The sequence below is a fragment of the Erpetoichthys calabaricus genome, chromosome 9 (assembly GCF_900747795.2).
Source record: "Erpetoichthys calabaricus chromosome 9, fErpCal1.3, whole genome shotgun sequence".
NCBI classification, from domain to species: domain Eukaryota; kingdom Metazoa; phylum Chordata; class Cladistia; order Polypteriformes; family Polypteridae; genus Erpetoichthys; species Erpetoichthys calabaricus.
Window position 1 is genome coordinate 196,479,490 of NC_041402.2, and position 19,143 is coordinate 196,498,632.

Consider the following 19,143-nt stretch of genomic DNA (forward strand, 5'->3'; position numbering starts at 1 on the left):
ACCTGCTGCACTGTTGAGCTGGAGTGACACAGGTGAGGTTTTATGTGGCAGCGGAGGCCACAAGTCACTCTTCAAGGTCCACAACTGGCCAGTTTACGAAAGAAAACTGGAACTCTCACTTGGCCAAATGTTACCCTTAAAGGTGACATGATCTCGTGTGCCTTTCATGATCGTTTGGGGACACTTGTGTGTGTGCGTGTGTGTGAAGGGAGGACCCCCATCCTGACCTGACAAGGCATTCAGCTTCAGAGGCACAGCGAGTGTCCCATGAAGGACGTGGAACATCAACAGTGCATCAGTGCCACCTGTGCCACCACCACCTGACTAAAGGAATCCCAAGGGTAGCCTCAAACTGGAAAAGAGGAAAGAGACCCCCAGTGACCAAGATTTCCGATTTCTGAAGCGACTCAAGCAGTCAGCGTAAGAATGCGAGTTTCCTAACATGGAGAATCGATCAAATGCAACATGGAGAACAAAGACGCCTCCTCTGAGAGGATGTGATATTTCCAGGCCCGGCAGCTCACCTTCCAGCGTGTCAGCTGGTAATCCTCTCGTCAGCCCCCTGCTCCGTCAGAGCTCACGTTACCCACTTAAGTGTTTTTAGGGAGCTGCGGTGCTCCAAGCGCGCCGTCCGCACAGGAGACGGACTAAAACAAAGAAAGGCAGAGACACAAAGGTTAGGCTGCCAATTCAGAAGCAACTGCAAGCCGAGGAAATCCCAGAGGAAAAGTCAAAGCAGGAGAATCAGAGACAAGATTAGCGAGTGAGCACATCTGGGATGAAGCAATGCCTAGGAAACGAAATCGAGACGGAGCACGAGGAAACAAACAGACGAGCGGAGAGACAAAGGGGGCACAATCAGAGAGGAAGAGGAGGAGGAAGAGACGACAGGCCTGACAGGGAGACACACACACACACACACACACCCACCAGCAGGGGGAGCTCTGCTTTTCATGATCAATCAGCTCACTGAGCAGTGGAGGGGTCATTATTACTGCGCTTTCTCTCCCAGTGACACTCGCTGGGCTGGCGGAGTGACGGGATCAGCGGCTCATTTTGCTAAGAACTTCAGCTGCCCATGATATGCAGGGTCCAAGCGCCCATATGCCCACCGAGAGACCAGAAGGGCCAAAGAGGAGCGACTCTTCAGTGCTAAAGGCTGACGTTCCTGAAGGCCGACCGTGGAGTTTGTGCCTGACCAAACTGGTCCAAGTCAAGATGGGGAGCCTGCACTGGTACCGGGTGTTGCCGCACCCACCACACGGTTCCCGGTTGGCAACCCCCCAGGCAGACACGCGGTCCAATCCCACCCTCTACGTGGGCAGCCCCTTGGCAGGTCCAACTGGTCCGCTCATGTTACATGAACTTTGACGACGGTTTAGTGGACACGGCTAACGTTCTTTCATGGCCAGGCCTCGTTTCTAGATCTTGGGGACTGAATCAATCTAATCACACGGGGCATTTAGGGCCCCCACGTCGATTACGTGCGGTGACTAATCCATGACCTCTTTGGTCAGTTTCTTGTCACCACGCAATGTCCTTTAGTCCCCACTCCGCCTACCGAGCTGATAGTCAGCAGACAAACTTAAATTAATGGCACAGACGTATACGTGAAATCCAAACAAGGGAGTGTGAGCCAGGAGCTGCAGCATTCGGTGCAAGGCAGGAACCAGCCCTGGACAGGATGGCAGTTCATGAAGAGCACACTCACAAAACCCCCCGACTCGATCAGGTTAGAGGGGGCTTGACTTTAAAACGAGTAACCAGAAGAAACCCACGAGGTCTCGGGGAGAACATGAAAACGTCAGAATGACAGGAGCTGGGCCGGGATTCGATCCTAACTCAATCTCAGCGACGTCCCCGTCCGTTTGACGTATGCTGCATTAGGGCCGACTCGCTGGGACGCCATTGGTCTTGGCAATCCTCAGTGCACTTTGGGAACCTGACCAGCAGTAGCGGGCGCTCACAGGCTCAGACGTTCACCATTAAGTAGCCAGTAAGCCATCTCCTGTAATCCTTACATCAGGGGTCTCCAGCTCCAGTCCTGGTGGGCCGCAGTGGCTGCAGGTGTTCATTCTCACCCTTCTCTTAATTAGTGACCTGCTAATGAACTTCTTTTCCATTCATTTTAATGGACTTGTTTCTTAAGATTTGTTCCTCTGAGTTGCTTCATTTGTTTCCTTAAACGGCAGCCAAACAGAAATGAGATGTGAAGTGAGTGGGCCAACAGAAGACCACCTAAGTCAGGGCCTCAGACTCCAACCAGAGGCGCCGATTCTTTAATTCTGTGGCTTGTTGCTGCTCTCATTGTGCCACAGCAGACATTTGGACATTTGTTGTTTTTGATTTACTTTTCTAAGAGCTCAGGAGTCCTGAGCAGATCGACATTCCTGAGACCTCCGCCCTTTTTATTTTCAGATATTGTATGATGGACACCGTTTGCTGGTCCTGTTTTGGTTCATTTTGTATCTCAGCTTGGCTGCTAATTAAGTTTAAAGAAACAATGAAGGGGTCCGAGTCTTCAAGAGCAAATCAATTAAAATGAATTCAAAAGACGTGAATGTGGGCGGCACGGTGGCACAGTGCCTCGCAGTAAGGAGACCTGTTTGGGTTCGCTTCCCGGGTCCTCCCTGCGTGGAGTTTGCATGTTCTCCCCGTGTCTGCGTGGGTTTCCTCCCACAGTCCAAAGACATGCAGGTGAGGTGGATTGGCGATTCTAAATTGTCCCTATTGTGTGTGCTCGGTGTATTTGTGTGTGCTTGTCCTGCGGTGGGCTGGCACCCTGCCCAGGGTTTGTTTCCTGCCTTGAGCCCTGTGTTGTCTGGATTGGCTCCAGCAGACCCCCGTGACCCTGTAGTTAGGATATAGCGGGTTGGATGATGGATGGATGGATGGAAGACGTGAATTAGCAGCACAGTCGTTAAGAAAAGGGGGAGAATGAAAACCTGCAGCCACTTGGCCCCCCAGGACCGCAGTTTGAGATCCCTGACTTACACCCACCGTTTGGGTCAGTTGGTACCTAAAGTGCATTCTGAGAAGACTCGAGAGTCCAAGTGAACTCCAGTGTGCAAGCGCAGCGCTCGCTGGCAGGGATGACAATTCTGCCACATGAACCCTCTGCATGGGCAATGCCAGCCCTGGACTAGTAGGAGTGCAACCGCACAGTCTGTGCAAACACCAGTTAGATATGATGAGAAGATTCACACTGAGGTCATTCTGGCACGCTGTTCAGGGGGCACACCGCGCCGGCACCCATTCATCTGGAAATTGTCTGCAGCTCATTTTGTGTCGCGGAGTCTTAAATGCTAATTGCAGTAAAAAAATATTAATAGCAGAAAATCTCTTATTTCTCTGCCCAAACGAACATTTGTGGCAGGATGACTGGCATGAGCTCTCAGATGGTGGTCAGCTGACTGGCCAATACAGCCCACTGCCCACGGGCAGACTTGTGGGACCTGCGAGGCGCGTCTCGCGTGAGAACTCAAGTGAAATTCACAAGGAGAGCAGCAGCAGCTCAGATGTTTGACCCCCAAGCGCACTTTTTATTACGAGGGGGGAGTTCAAATATAAACAGGACTTTAGGAACTCTGCTTTATGGATTGAATACAAAGAAACGACTCGCACCCCGCATTTGTGTGTGGTCTCCGGCCACTGCAGTCCACGTGTCGTCTTCATCCCGCAGACTGCATGTTGACCAATTCTCAGTAACCTCCTAAAAATTCCTGAAGTGGACCGAAGAGATGATGGTCCCCCTCTGAATGACATGCACCAATCCTACACCCTAGAGCAGGGCTCTCCATCTGCGGTCCTGGAGGTTTTCATTCTAACCCTTTTCTTAATCAGTGACCTGAGTTTTAATTGACTAGCTCTTGAAGACTCGGATCCTTTGTTTCTTTAAACTTAATTAGCAGCCAAATGATACAAAAGGAACCAAAATAGGACCAGCGAACGGTGTCCATCATACAAGATACAAGTGTCAGGAATGCTGATCTGCTCGGGTCCACAAAACATTTCAACAGTTCTGCTCTTAGAAAAGAGGAAATCCAAAATATCACCGTGAGAGCAGCAACAAGCCGCAGAATTAAAGAAATGAGTTGAATTAACGAGAATCAGCGCCTAATTCAGCAGCTGGTTGGAGTTGGAGGCCCTGACTTAGGTGGTCTTCTGTCGGCCCCCTCACGTCACATTTCATTTCTGTTTGGCTGCCATTTAAGGAAAGAAATGAAACAACTCAGAGGAACGAGGAAGAAATAATCCCCCTTTAGCTTATAGCTGGATAAATAAAAATGAATGGGGGCAACACCTTACCCAACTCTAAACTTAATGTCAGTGGGGGGGACCCTGAGGTTAATAATATCTCTTTTAATGCTATCCAGGTTAATGTAGAGGATAGGGGGAACCCCTCACCTGACCCTGAACTTAAAATTATTGGGAGGGGCCTGGATATTAACAATACCCTTAGGAGTATAGAGGTTTTGGGCAACCCGTTATCCAACAGTTGGGGTAATTCCCTATTGAATATTTATACTGGGATAAGGTGGAAATATGATCTAGGCAATTTTTGGTTGGAGGTGGAGGTAGACAGGAGATGGGTGTTATATTTTGAAAATCTGGATGTACAACAGAGGCGGGAGATAGTATTGGAAATACGAAACACAGAGGAGGTTCCAATAGAAAGGGGACAACCAGAACAGGAGAATAATAGAGGAGTGGTGAGAGGGAAAAGTGACAAAATATTACCTATGGTTTTTACATTTTCTGGACGAGCTCGTATGGTGGTGGAGAAGTTGAGGCAGAATTTTCTTGAGATCCAGTTACAAGATGAGGATCTGTGGGAATGGAGAATGGTGGTAGCATTCCGTAGAAATAAGACACTGAGGAACCTAATAGTGAGGGCTTCCTGCACAAAAAAGAAAAAAGTTAATAAATGTGCATGGGTTATCCCGTTTGAAAATAAAAAAATTATTAGGAATCCATTTGCAAATATAGAATTATAGAATAATTATAATATTCCAAGATTTGCAGAAAACTGCTATCAGCTGCATATATGGCATACAATGCAAAAGATGTGGAAGGATTTATATTGGTGAGACCAAGAATTCTATTAAGGCTAGGTGTGTGTAACATTTAAGATTAATTGATAATCAAACTAAGCAGACAGAATTGTATAAACACTTCAATCAGGCACGACATACACTCTTATTTTTTGGTCTGGAACATCAGCCTTATTGGACAAGAACATATAGACTTAAAAGGAATTAAAGCCTTAGGGACAATATATCCTAATGGCTTAAACAAGAAAATGTAAGTGTTTTGTTAGCTAGGATCTCACGCAATTGATTAGGGACATGATTAATTGAAGTTTAAATTCTTGGACTAGTGTACCAGCGTATGGCTCAGTTATAGCCAATATCCCCTACCCTAACCCTAACCCTAACCCTTCTCTTGATTAGTGACCTGGTTTTGCTGCTAATTAACTCTTTGCCTTCATTTTAATTGATGAACAACTTGTTTTTTTTTTTTTTTTTGTTCTTTATTTCTCCTTATATAATTTCTCGTATTAGGAATTTGTTAGTTTCCACATACTCCTTGGGATCAGAGCGCAGGGTCAGCCATTGTACAGCACCCCTGGAGCAATTACAGGTTAAGGGTCTTGCTCAAGGGCCCAGCAGCGTAGGATCTCTTTTTGGCAGTGACGGGGATTTGAACCGTCAACCTTCTAGGTAATTATTTCTTTTTTCCTTAATTAGCAACCCAACGATATTAAGACAGAAAATGAACCAACACATAAACAACAAGCTGCAACCGTCACACTGTAACTGAGAATCAAGAAAGGTGAAGGCCTCAGTAACGCTGATCTGCTCAGGCCACCAAAACATTCTGACTGCAATCTTACAAAAGAAAAATCAACAGGTTTGGGAATATCTGCCATGGCAGAATGGGCACCGTGGAATGAAATAACGGGTGTAATTAGCAACGAGAAGAGACTGAATGAAGGTTGGAGTTTGAGTTGCTCATCTGTTGGCTCACGTCACATCAAATTTATGTGTAGAATCAATTCAGCGGTCCGAGTCTCAAGAAAAGTCCATTAAAATAAAGGGAAAGAGTGAATTGGCAGCACAAACTGGTCACTAATTAAGAAAAGGGTTAGAAAAGCTGCAGCCACGGTGGTCCTCCAGGACTGGAGTCGAAGACCCCTGCTCTGCACAGAGAGACACTCGTCCTCAAACCGGCAGGACTGTCAAAAACGGACTCATAACACTGCATGTCTACTAGCGACGTGTGCGTCTGTCCGGTGAGTCTTTATAAGAAGAGAGCCTGAAAGGTCCTGTTCATAACGCAGTGCCCCTCGTATTAAAGCCTGAACGTCACACTGCAGGGGTTTCGGGGACACGCTTTCCACAGGACTGACCACCCCTCGTCACCTCCTTGGTTCCCCTGCTCTTGACATGACCTTATTGTGCTGTGGTGTGAATGGAGCCCTCGCCTCACCTCCGCTCACCACACAGTGTCCAGCCCTCGTGCTGCCCGTGACTCACAAACTTCACCTTTTATTTTATTTTATTTTAGGTCTAAGACCTGGCACTGAGTACGGCCTCGGAGTCACCGCGGTGAAGAACGATCGAGAGAGCATGCCAGCCACCATCAATGCGGCCACTGGTAAGTGTTGCGACTTCCTACTGCCCTGCCTTGGCCTGTATTGTTCCTCTGGTAATGACGATAGGGGACATTCAAACTTCCCTCAACATGACACCCTCCCTGGGCTTCCAAAACGTGTCCCTACATTATTACGGGTTTAAGAACACAAAGAATTTGATAGGAGAGTCCAAATCAACCCCTCAGGACCTTCCTTCAGACAGGCAGACTGCGAAGACGCCATCACTGGGGGGCACCTCAGGGTACTTAATCATAAGGGTGGCCCTCTGACAAGCTGCACTCGTGTCGTTACACACTGATAACACACCGACTCGGGGCGGGGGGGAGTGGGTACCTGCTATACTAGAGAGCCCAATCTGCCCACTGCAGTCAGCCTCATCCAACACATGGCGCCAGTGTGACGAAAGTCATGGAGGCGCTCAACCCAAGAGAGAAGTTTCAATCCAGTCAGGACCCAAGGGGTCACTAGGAGTGGGTGGATGAGGCTGCCATCTCCTCTGAGGGGCACAGAGCTCCCTGGCTGACTGCTGCTAAACCCCAAGCAGTTCCTTAGTGCCACTGTCACCGACAGCCAACACACCAGCATGCGGCTCAAGGCCAGGCTGCAGTAATGTGCCATGCTGTGCCATCACCTCCTGCCCTCTTTGCATTCCCACTGCAGAACTGGACTCGCCAAGAGATCTAGAAGTGAGTGGGAAATCTGAAAACAGCCTGTCTCTGCGCTGGAAGAGGCCCCTGTCCAAGATCAACATCTACCGGCTGGCGTACGTGTCGGCGGACGGTAAGAGACAAGAGGTGGAGGTACCAGCAGATGCCACCACATACACCCTGGGAGGTTTGGAACCCGGGATGCAGTACACCATCACGCTCACTGCAGAAAGAGGTCGCCAGAAAAGCAAACCAGCTTCCATTACAGCTACGACAGGTGGGTGGCACTCTCTATTACGCCTGGGGACGTTAATGGCTTGGGCATCTGTTACTGTGGGTGGGCCTCAGCGGGGCACAAGTGTCGAGTGCCCTCAACAAGACTCCAATACAGTGTGCCCCTTCTGCCCTTGTCTGCCTCAGTGCAGTGGGGTGGGGAACACGAGACGCGTTGCTCGCCCGCATCATGCCGCTGTGATGTTCTGATTTCTGTTTCAGCCTTCGTCTGTAGAACTGAGGATGCCATCCCTGTGTTTGGGTACAGAATGGTCTGCCCATTGGATCACGCCTGGTACAGGAAGCCTGACTCTAACCTTGTGTTTCAATTTCAGATTTTCTGCCTTTTGTGTGGGACTCATTCGGATTGGCCCCGCGCAGGGAGTTGATAAAAAACAGCAAAGGCCGGTCAGTCTTTGGGACCCCCACCCCACCCCCCCCATACGCCCCACTGGCTTGTCTTCTCTTGACACAACTGTAGTTTCTGCATCCGTAAGCTCAGAACATACAGCGCAGCGCGCCTTCGATGTGCTCGGCCTTCAAAGGGATAGCGAAACAAAAGTCAGGCTCTGTGAGGTGCCAAGTGTGAAGCACGGGGTGGCAAAGTGCCACAGAGCCAAGCAAAGCAAGCATCCGAGGCCATCCCGCAGCATACAAAGCCGAGGAAAAACAAATTCTATACTTGAATGGCGTCTGGCAGCAGTTACCGGATAACATGCTGCTTGAAAGCGAATCCGTCTCGAGGGAAACACAAACATGACTTTGAATAAATCCCTGCTAGGGTTTCAACTGGAAGCTCACTTCGCTGCCAAGCGCAGAGCCCAATGCCATTGTGCACAATGCTGATTCATGAGATAATTGTTAAAGCGTGCCCCCCGCCCCAAGCCCGATGAACACGTCTTTGTATCACCTCTGAAACGAGCGGCACATGGAGAGGGGAGGAGGCCCCCGAGACAGCGGCCGGCCCAGGTGGCACTTACCAGCCGTGTCACTTACATGTCACTCTTCACGTTCATCCTGCCCAGCCAGGAGGTGATGAGAGACAGCAGAGCCCTCGTCCCCCTCGCCGCTAACAAAGCTCTCCTTCATTTCAATCTGTTTCCATAGCTTCGTACCTGCGGTATTTAGCAGATTCGGCCCCCGAGGTCACGACGCGCTTTAAAACAACGTCTGTACAAGTTAAAGACCCTGACAGCTCGGGCATGCAGGAGGACTCGGCTCCGGATGCGTGGAGCACAGACAGCCCTGGCACATACGCTAGTCACACAGTAACTTATAGAGAGACCCACTGGCAAGGCGACGCCTCGGCCCCTCCGTATGGGACAAGACTTCCAGCAAACACGATGGAGCCGAGCAGCAGGGCACCTGAGGCCTCTACAGGTAATTCACGCTTTACGGGCTGCGCGCCAGCCATCATGCCTCTCTTGTCCACCTCGCAGCGGGGCCAGCATTGCTTCACTTCTAGCTACCCACTTTATCATCAGCAGATGTGGCACAAAGCAACTTCTGTGAAAAAGTTCTAGAAATATTTAGGATACGGAAGCTCAAACATACGACAACATTAGCAGATAAAAGCGCAGTTCAATTCTGTAAAAGAAAAGAAAAACAATAAATGGCTACTTGTTGGCTTGGCAGGAGCCCAACTGCTCCGTGGGGCTCAGGAGTGAACATCGGCAGCACAAGCATGCGTGTAACGCGATATGAGCCCTGCAGCATGGCATGTATCTAACCTGATCGGGGTGCGTGCCAAGTATGGAATGAACTCCGGCTACTGGGAGGCGGGCGGCATGGCAGCACACTGCTTCTGTCGCAGGAGGCGGGCATCAATCGGAAGCCCAGATGCGCTCTGTGCCCCCAGCTCATTTTATAGGCCTCCACCTGACGCGGCGTGAATGTGACCGGCCAGCCTGGCCTGCTTAACGCTCGGTCTGACCGAAGTGTCGACAAGACATTTAACACGGGCGAGCTCTCGATCACAGCATGTTTAACGTGAGCTCAGCCTGAAGGCACGGCATGACTTACACGGGGTCTTCGGGGGCATCACACCCTCCCGATGTGGCTGGTGCCCTCGGACAGGCCTGACAACGGAGCCAATGACGTGAGCAGTGGTGTGCAAGTATTGCGGGTCAAACGTCTTCATTTGTAACGCAGTTTGGTCGCATCATACAATCTTCTGTGCGGAGTTTGACGCTCAGTGAATGGCTTGTGTCCTGAACTGGCAGAGCCAAACCGCACGGCAGACGAACCAAAGTAACCAAAAACACAGCGAAACAGAGCTCTGCGGCTCCATTGTCAGGCCCCCGTCTAGAGGCGCTCCCTCCATCACCTGTGCATGCAGCTCGAGCGGCGCATGGCTTCTTCATCCTCTGAAGAGCACCGTGTACATCTGACCCTCGGACTACACGGAGCCTTCAGATATTAATGGCTCAGTGACGGCCATTAATGTACAAGCAGCACGGCCTGCCCGCCTTCACGAGGTCCTGCAAAGCCACCCGAGTTGCCATTCATGCCCAGTGCTGGCTCCCCCTAGCTGAGAGTTTTCCAGGGCTGCTGCCCGTTGGGATTATTCTAACCATCTGATTGTACTTCTGTTTAGCCTCTGAATCTGCTGCGCCATCTGTGGAGTCGGCCGCCACTCGTTTTACAGAGCGCCCATTCCTGGCCCACTCGACAACGCCACACTTTGCTTTCACAGCAGAAATGCCATCCTCCACGGCGACCCCTAGGCTGCCCACTATGCCCCCTACTGGTGTTCATTCCGATTGGCTCAGCAATATCTCAGTCACAAGGGTGTCCGCCACGGACCTGAGCCTACAGTGGGTGGCACACGGCGGGCCATTCACCAATTTCACCATCACCGTGAGAGACGTAGTGCTGTCCACCCAGACCGCCTCAGAGTTAGTGCCGGGAGACGCTCGACGTGCCGACGTAGGCGCCCTGTCACCAGGTACGCTTTATGAGGTTGCGCTGCAAGGAGAGGTGGACGGACGGCGGTCAAATGCCATCAAGACCCTGGTCACCACAGGTATACCATCCAAACCATTGACTATCTGCTCATTGCCAGTGCCTTGCCGCCTGTTTGTTGAGGGAAGGAATGAATTTCTAATCAAAGTGGGATGCCTGTGCCAGTGCATGTCCTGAACAGGAATGCCAAGCGATGTACCAGCAAGTGCATGTCGTCCTACCCCACCAAGAGCAGGTTGGGACTGCGCATGAGAAGCATGAGAAAGGCAGACGCTGACTACCCAGGATCTGGTCAGATACTGGGCGCAGTGCAGGCCTCCTCAGGACACGGTCAGCAGCATGACCAAGTGGGGGGGGGGGGGGGGGCATGGTGACAATTAACACAAACCTCCTGAGGGGCCAGCGCTGCTCTTCTGATGGCCAGCTGGCTCTTAACCGTACGTTTCTGTCCCCGTCAGCTGTTTGCCGTCTCGCTCTTGACGTAACTGAGCAAAGCTGCTGGCAGAGCAACGTCACTCCTGTTGGCTGAAGTGATCTCTCCGAGCGGCTCTGCCAATTCTAACGGACGTGTCTTTGTTATCCAGAGGCAGAGCCTGCGCTGGGCGCCTTAACCGTCTCAGGTGTTAGCTGGGACCGCTTCAGCCTCTCTTGGACAGCCGCTGATGGAGCCTTCGACAGCTTCGTGCTTGAAGTCGCAGATCGGGACAATCTGTCTGTGCCACATAATCACAGTGTGGCCGGCGATCTGCGTGGCCACAGTGTCACCGATGTTAACGCTGCTACCACATACAGGGTGACCCTTCTGGGGTTTTCAAATGGCTCCTCCTCAGGACCAGTTTATGCCACGGCTAGCACAGGTATTTCCAGTCTGCTCCGACTCCTGCCTTCTCTCTTTTTATTTCCTCCCCTCTTCCTGGGGTTCTCTTTTTTTGTTTTTCGTTTTTTCCAGAAAGTCCCGTTGTGTCAAGCAGCAGCAGCCGCAGCAGCAGCATCAACTTGAAACTCCTTCCATCGCACGGTTCATGCCAAGACACACGCACCCAGGCTGACTGCCTTTTCACCATTGCTCCTCTAATAACGCCTACTTGTCTCACCTTCCAGCCGCTGTCTTCCCAAGCGTGGTCCCACCTTCATGACTCTAACCAGCCAGCGAGCGAGCAGCTCACGGCCCTTTCGAGTGCATGAGGCCTGTCTTACCCATTAAGTGCATCTTGGTGAGTTCCTGTTGTTCTGCAGAGATTGCAAAACCATCCATTGACCTAGCAGTCTGTATGTGCCGGGGTCTCACGTGGCCCTCCAATTAATACGCCTGCCCTCCGTGTGTGTGTGTCAAACTGACGCTTTCTCCCTAATGTCAGCTCTTTCCGACTCTCACCCTCTGCTCTAGCACCTTGGACGTGTTTCGAGGGCCCTTATGATGGCCAGATGGCAGACGCCGCGGTGCTTTTATGTTCGCGACGCTCTAGCTAAAGCAAAGGAAGTCGGCAAGCCCGAGCAAGACACGCAGTATTACCAGGAAAGACATTTACTGAAACACGCGTCGCTTCTGGTGAAATAGTCACACCCATCAGAGAGCAGACCTGACTGAAGAAGAACGGCGTTAGCTGGGTGTCATCGTCTCTCCACGAGCGTCACACGCTTTACGTGGAGATGTCTGCCATTTTACCACTCAGTCTCAGCCACATAAACGTCGCTGCAACAACTGACGTGAAAAGTGAACATCTGCTAGCAAGAAGACGCGGTGCAAAAAAACGTGTCACACCATCAATAACGGCGTACGTCCACGAGAAGCAGCTCTGCCAATTCCTTTCATTCCTACAGCTCATCAAACTATTTTCAGCAAAATGAAACATCTTCAAAAGAATAATTAGGTGTCTGCAGCGGGCACGGCTCTGTCAGTGAGTGCGTACCAGTGGAGCGGCACCGACGGAATGCACAGATGGGAACAATTCAGGCAACTGAAGGAATTGGCCATTAGGCTCACTCGACTGATTTGTTTGTTTGTTTGGGTCGCTCACCCAGTTCCATAATTCAAACGGATATTCTCTCATCAAAAATACATTCAGCAATTACTCTGCTAATTTCACACAATAAATGACACTGAAAATCAAATGGCATCCTTACAAACTGCTGGGGGTCAAAGATGAGCCGCAGTGCCTCATCTGCGCTGCCCGTTTCCAAAGGCCCGGCCCTCCTGCTGAGGCGTCCCCGAGGCCTGTGCTGCTGCTCACTGTAATCGTTCATCTCGGGGGCCTGTAGGAGAAAATGAGAATTCGGGTCAAAGTTAAACTCTGTGACCACCGCACACGCACACACACACACACACACACACACTGGGTCACTCATGGGCACACACCGCCCTTAACGGCTTTGACGCTGTGGGCCAAAGGCACCTCACTCACCTCCTGTCACCGAGATCGCTGTCCTCATCACCATCATCTGCGATTACCATCCATGAATTCTGAAAACTCCACCAATGAACACGTAGACATTCGGATTTGAAGAGCTGGGCTGACAGCTCACAGAAGTGTCCCGTGTCACAAAGCCAGTGATCAGGCTCGAGTGGGCGCCTCATTCTTGGTTCACTCTAGGAGTGACTATGACCCCCAGATCTGCACACAGACCCGTAACAACATGTGTTGCAAATAGTCAGCCACAGGGGAAGTCTGCAATTACATGCATCTGCTATGTCCCCGAAATGCCATTGTCACATCAGCACAGTCCGCAGACTTGTCCCGCCTCATATGTGGCACAGTTGGCAATGCCCACTACATTCTGCTCCACCGAGTCTCTGGAGGCAAAGTTGCCACAGTGTGGACTGAGGAGCACCTGTGTGACTCCAGGCCAAGGTGCACAGCTGCCTCCATCACAGTACTAATGACCACCATATGCATCCCCTCTGGCATCACTTCTGATCTCCATGTCACTTGCTCTCCTGTCGTTCTGCTTCTGTTTTTTAGATTTCTTTCTCAGCATGACGGACGTTTTTTTTCCCCCCCCACCGTGTACAGCTTTGACCAATCATGTGCGGATATGCGGTATACGAGGTGAGACCCAAAAATAACTGGATTTCTGACTTACAGCATTCTGAACTTCTGTAGTCCCCCTCGTGATCTCCACGCCGCTCCAGACGGATCTCCCGTTGACTGACTTGCTTGAGGCTCGCCTTCTGTCTTCACTTCCTCCATTGAAGAAAAACGTCCTCCCTTCAGGTCACTTTAGATTTTCAGGAACAAGTAAAACATCACAGGGAGCTAAATCAGGCGAATGGGGGGGAGGATCGAGGGACGGACGACAGGAATGTTAGTCAGTCAAAAACTACTTAATGGAAAAAGAGAAAGTTCACGAGAAATTTGATGTTGATTTGCTGTTTGAGTTTTTCACCCGACATTATCGCAGTAACTCGTGTAGCGATTGTCGTGCTAATACTGAGTGGGCCGTTCACAGGATACACCTGACTGGTTTGAGAGGGCTGTGTAGGATCGGGGGGATACAGTGCCAGGATTCACAGCCCACCACAGCACACACCTCCAGACCGTGTTCTAGGAAAGCCCAGCCCAGTGATGTTTGTGTCTCACCTCGTATTCGTGTCACGCTGTATTTGGATTTATTTATTATTCTTTATTTATTCTTCATATTTTATTTATTATTCGTATTTATTTATTCATTTTCTGCGGTGGGCTGGCATACTGCTGGTTTGTTTCCTGCCTTGTGCCCTGTGTTGGCTGGGATTGGCTCCAGCAGACCCCCGTGACCCTGTAGTTAGGATGTAGCAGGTTGGATAATAGATGGATGGATGGATTTATTTATTTTTGTGTCTCACCTCGTATTCGTGTCACTCTGTATTCAGATTTATTTATTATTCTTTATTTATTATTCATATTTTATTTATTATTACTTATTTATTATTCGTATTTATTCATTTTTGTGTCTCACTTCATATTCATGTCACTCTGCACTCAAGCCCAAAACATGAATCATTAACAAATGTTGTGGAAAATAACTCCAAATGTCGAAAATGCTAAATCCTTACACCCCAAACTAAATGGGATTTCATGCCCGTACCGTCCCAGGGCAACATCCCAGCCACAAGCACCTTCTTGTTCCGTGCCGCTCCCCAATCCAAGGGGATGACTCTTGGGCAAGTTAATTTCTAAAGATCCGTAAATCTTTATTTTGGCAGCAAATACTGAACTAAAATACCAATGCAAATTTACAAAAGTTAATAAATCAAATCTCAGATTACAAGAACACAACGAAGGTGACAGCTGTGGCACAAACTAAAAAGGTAAATACACTTGGAGGCCGACTGGCAGTGACGCCTGATAGGCTGGGCACCACTGGCACAGTTAAACCACGTGCAGTCATCCCTGCTTGTACCATAAGCAGTCAGCGCCATCTGCTGAAGGGCACTATATACAGGTACAGCATGCAGCTGTGCCATGCTGTAATAGTAATGCAGGCGAGACAGAGGGAGGTTCATTAGACTAACAGCATTAGCGTCTGACGTGCGAGCCATGCCTACCGACTGATCACCTGCCACTGCTCTCTTTCCTTGAATGAGCATGCACAGCTACCCCTCGCATGAGGCTCTGTCATCTGCCACCTTCTCGCTTTGCTGTTGAAGCCACACTTTCCAGTAACCCACCTTCTCAGCTGCTAGCTCGGACACGCTGTTTGTTGTTTTTCCGAGGGTCCGCTCCTTGACAGCGGACCCAAGAGTGTGACCCGTCCCCTTCACTTTATGTCCTTTATATTCCTCTCTTGTCTCTCTTTCTAGAAATGTTTTGCTTGGTTCATTCTCTTTGTGTTTGGTTCTCTCAAGATGCCCTCAGCAGAGGGTGGGCAGCGTCGCTCCTGGAGGGCCGCAGTGCAGGCTGCAGGTTTTTGTTCCAGCCCTGTTTCTCAATGACAAGTCAATTCCTGCTGATGAAGAAGCCCTCACTGCTCAAGTGACATTTCGATGCTTCACTTGCTAAGGCTCCCCACCCTGAATTGCTTATTTCAATCTTAAAGAGCAGCTTTCGCCCTTCTTAATGGCTCCTTATTAGCACTAAGATGTAAAAGACGAAGCAGTCAGAAGTTTCTGTTTCCACCTCTGTGTGTTCATCATGCACTGTTGGATTTGATAAAACAATTAATAGAAAATGGGACCGGCTGAAAATGATCCGTTTTAGGTTTCAAATTGTTTGGATGAGATCCTTGGAGGGCAGCACAGTGGCACAGTGGGTAGTGCTGCTGCCTCGCAGTTAGGAGACCCGTCTGGGTTCGTGCCCCAGGTCATCCCTGAGTGGAGTTTGCAAGTTCTCCCCGTGTCCTCCCACAGTCCAAAGACATGCAGGTCAGGTGCACTGGCGATGCTAAATTGGCCCTCATGTGTGTGTGTGTGTGTGTGTGTGCCCTGTGGTGGGCTGGCACCCTGCCTGGGTTTTTTTTAATAATAATAATAATAATAATTCATTACATTTATATAGCGCTTTTCTCAGTACTCAAAGCCCTATCCACACAGGGAGGAACCAGGAAGCGAACCCACAATCTTCCACAGTCTCCTTACTGCAAAGCACCAGCACTACCACTGCGTTATTTTACCTGCCTTGCACCCTGTGCTGCCTGGGATTGGCTCCAGCAGACCCCCGTGACCCTGTAGTTAGGAATATAGTGGGTTGGATAATCGATGGATGGATGGAGATCCTTGGAAAGGAAACAAATGGAGGATATGAGAACCTGACATTGCAGACTAACAAGCCCTAAAACTAAAGAAGGTCTGAGATTGACAACGATTGTTATTTCTAATGAAGTAATTGGGTTGGAATGAAAACCTGCAGCCTGCACTGCGGCCCCCCAGGACCGACACTGTCCAGGCCTGCCCTGCCCTAACCAGAGGGTGTAAACGACAGGATTATTTTGTATTGTTGTTCTTCTTTCTGTGATTATTTTATTCCTTAGATCCTGAGTTCGGAGGTTAACTGAAATTGTTTTCTGCTGGAATCTGTCTAAACAGACAGCAGCTATTAAAAGATAAGAAGGATTAAAAAGGGCAGTGATAGGGCAATAAGCAAGTCACGTACCACGAGATAAGAAAGCAGCTCATTGCCAAAGTGTAATCTTTTATAAATGTGTAATCATGCACCTTGAGCATGGGGAAGGCGCTAGATCAGTCAAATGTATTCTTATTATTAGTACTAGCATAACTGTGTGGTACCCAGGGAGTCAGAAAAACAAAGGCAGGCTGTGTACTCGTGCCAGGTGGGTGCCCGTTCACCCCGCACTAAGAGTTATTCTCTCTTTCTTCAGCCCCAGAACCTGACATCACCGGTCTCTTTGTATCTAACATAACTTCTGACAGCTTCACTGTCTCGTGGAATGCAACGCCAGGCCACTTTGAAGGATTTGTGCTCGAGCTTATAGACTCCAGCAGGCTACTGGAGCCGGCAGAGTACAACGTGTCGGGCAGCAGGCTGTCTGTCGATATCACAGGGCTGAGTGCCAGCACTGACTACATAGTCTACCTCTACGGGGTCACCCCCAGCGGACAAGTCCCAGCTATTAGTGCTGCGGCAACTACAGGTACCTACCTACCTACCTACCTACCTACCTACCTGTCAAACGCACCACCGCCACTGCACGTCAAGCCCGCAGAGCCGACAGTAATTACGATTTGCTCTGAAGGGATCTGGAAAGGCTTCAGTGACTCTGCGCTCAGAATTTCAAAGGCTTCATTAGGAGGCAGGCCTGAACCTCTCCAGTCTAACAGTCACTGTTCGCACTTGCATGATAAGACGTAAATGAGCACAAGGAGGGCTTCTGTGGCTCGGCTTTGTCACACAGGTGTTCCTTTGAACCCGACAGCTGAGCCCCCTTTTGTTTCACACACACAGAGACACACAGAGAGCGCTGGTCTCTCATTTTACAACTCCAGGTAGCTGTCGGCTCCACAGCTGCTCAAGGCCTCGCCATACAACACAAGACAAGTCTGAAGTGCAGTGCGGCCGGAAAGTATTCCCAGCGCCTCATCACTTTTTCCACATTTTGTTATGTTACAGCCTTATTCCAAAATGGAGTAAATGTATTTTTTTCCTCAGAATTCTACACACAACACCCCATAATGACAACGTGAAAAAAGTTTACTTGAGGTTTTTGCAAATTTATTAAAAATCAAAAAACTGAGAAGTCCCATGTCCATAAGTATTCACAGTCTTTGCTCAATACTTTGTCGATGCCCCTTTGGCAGCAATTCCAGCCTTAAGTCTTTTTGAATATGATGCCACAAGCTTGGCACACCTATCCTTGGCCAGTTTGGCCCATTCCTCTTTGCAGCACCTCTCAAGCTCCATCAGGTTGGATGGGAAGCGTCGGTGCACAGCCATTTTAAGATCTCTCCAGAGATGTTCAATCGGATTCAAGTCTGGGCTCTGGCTGGGCCACTCAAGGACATTCACAGAGTTGTCCTGAAGCCACTCCTTTGATATCTTGGCTGTGTGCTTAGGGTCGTTGTCCTGCTGAAAGATGAACCGTCGCCCCAGTCTGAGGTCAAGAGCGCTCTGGAGCAGGTTTTCATCCAGGATGTCTCTGTACATTGCTGCAGTCATCTTTCCCTTTATCCTGACTAGTCTCCCAGTCCCCACAGCGTGATGCTGCCACCACCATGCTTCACTGTAGGGATGGTATTGGCCTGGTGATGAGCGGTGCCTGGTTTCCTCCAAACGTGACGCCTGGCATTCACACCGAAGAGTTCAATCTTTGTCACATCAGGCCAGAGAATTTCCTTTCTCATGGTCTGAGAGTCCTTCAGGTGCCTTTTGTCAAACTCCAGGTGGGCTGCCATGTACCTTTTACTAAGGAGTGGCTTCCGTCTGGCCACTCTACCATACAGGCCTGATTGGTGGATTGCTGCAGAGATGGTTGTCCTTCTGGAAGGTTCTCCTCTCTCCACAGAGGACCTCTGGAGCTCTGACAGAGTGACCATCAGGTTCTTGGTCACCTCCCTGACTAAGGCCCTTTTCCCCCAATCGCTCAGTTTAGATGGCCGGCCAGCTCTAGGAAGAGTCCTGGTGGTTTGGAACTTCTTCCACTTACGGATGATGGAGGCCACTGTGCTCATTGGGACCTTCAAAGCAGCAGAAATTTTTCTGTAACCTTCCCCAGATTTGTACCTCGAGACAATCCTGTCTCAGAGGTCTACAGGCAATTCCTTTGACTTCATGCTTGGTTTGTGCTCTAACATGAACTGTCAACTGTGGGACCTTCTATAGACAGGTGTGTGCCTTTCCAAATCATGTCCAACCAACTGAATTTACCACAGGTGGACTCCAATGAAGCTGCAGAAACATCTCAAGGATGATCAGGGGAAACAGGAGGCACCTGAGCTCAATTTGGAGCTTCATGGCAAAGGCTGTGAATACTTATGGACATGGGATTTCTCAGTTTTTTTATTTTTAATAAATTTGCAAAAATATCAAGTAAAATTTTTTCACGTTGTCATTATGGGGTGTTGTGTGTAGAATTCTGAGGAAAAAAATGAATTGAATCCATTTTGGAATAAGGCTGTAAGATAACAAAATGTGGAAAGAGTGATGAAGCGCTGGGAATACTTTCTGGACG

General features: G+C 49.6%; 1 protein-coding gene across 1 annotated transcript in view; it reads left to right on the forward strand.

Moving 5' to 3' along the window:
• The window catches only part of LOC114657062 (tenascin-like), a 57,848-nt gene that overhangs the window by 19,820 nt on the left and 18,885 nt on the right, over window positions 1–19,143 (forward strand). Inside the window, exons 9-11 of the mRNA XM_051931874.1 lie at window positions 6,571–6,660; window positions 7,319–7,582; window positions 16,837–17,109. Coding sequence (XP_051787834.1) covers window positions 6,571–6,660; window positions 7,319–7,582; window positions 16,837–17,109 — 627 coding nt within the window. The remainder of the gene's footprint in view (window positions 1–6,570; window positions 6,661–7,318; window positions 7,583–16,836; window positions 17,110–19,143) is intronic.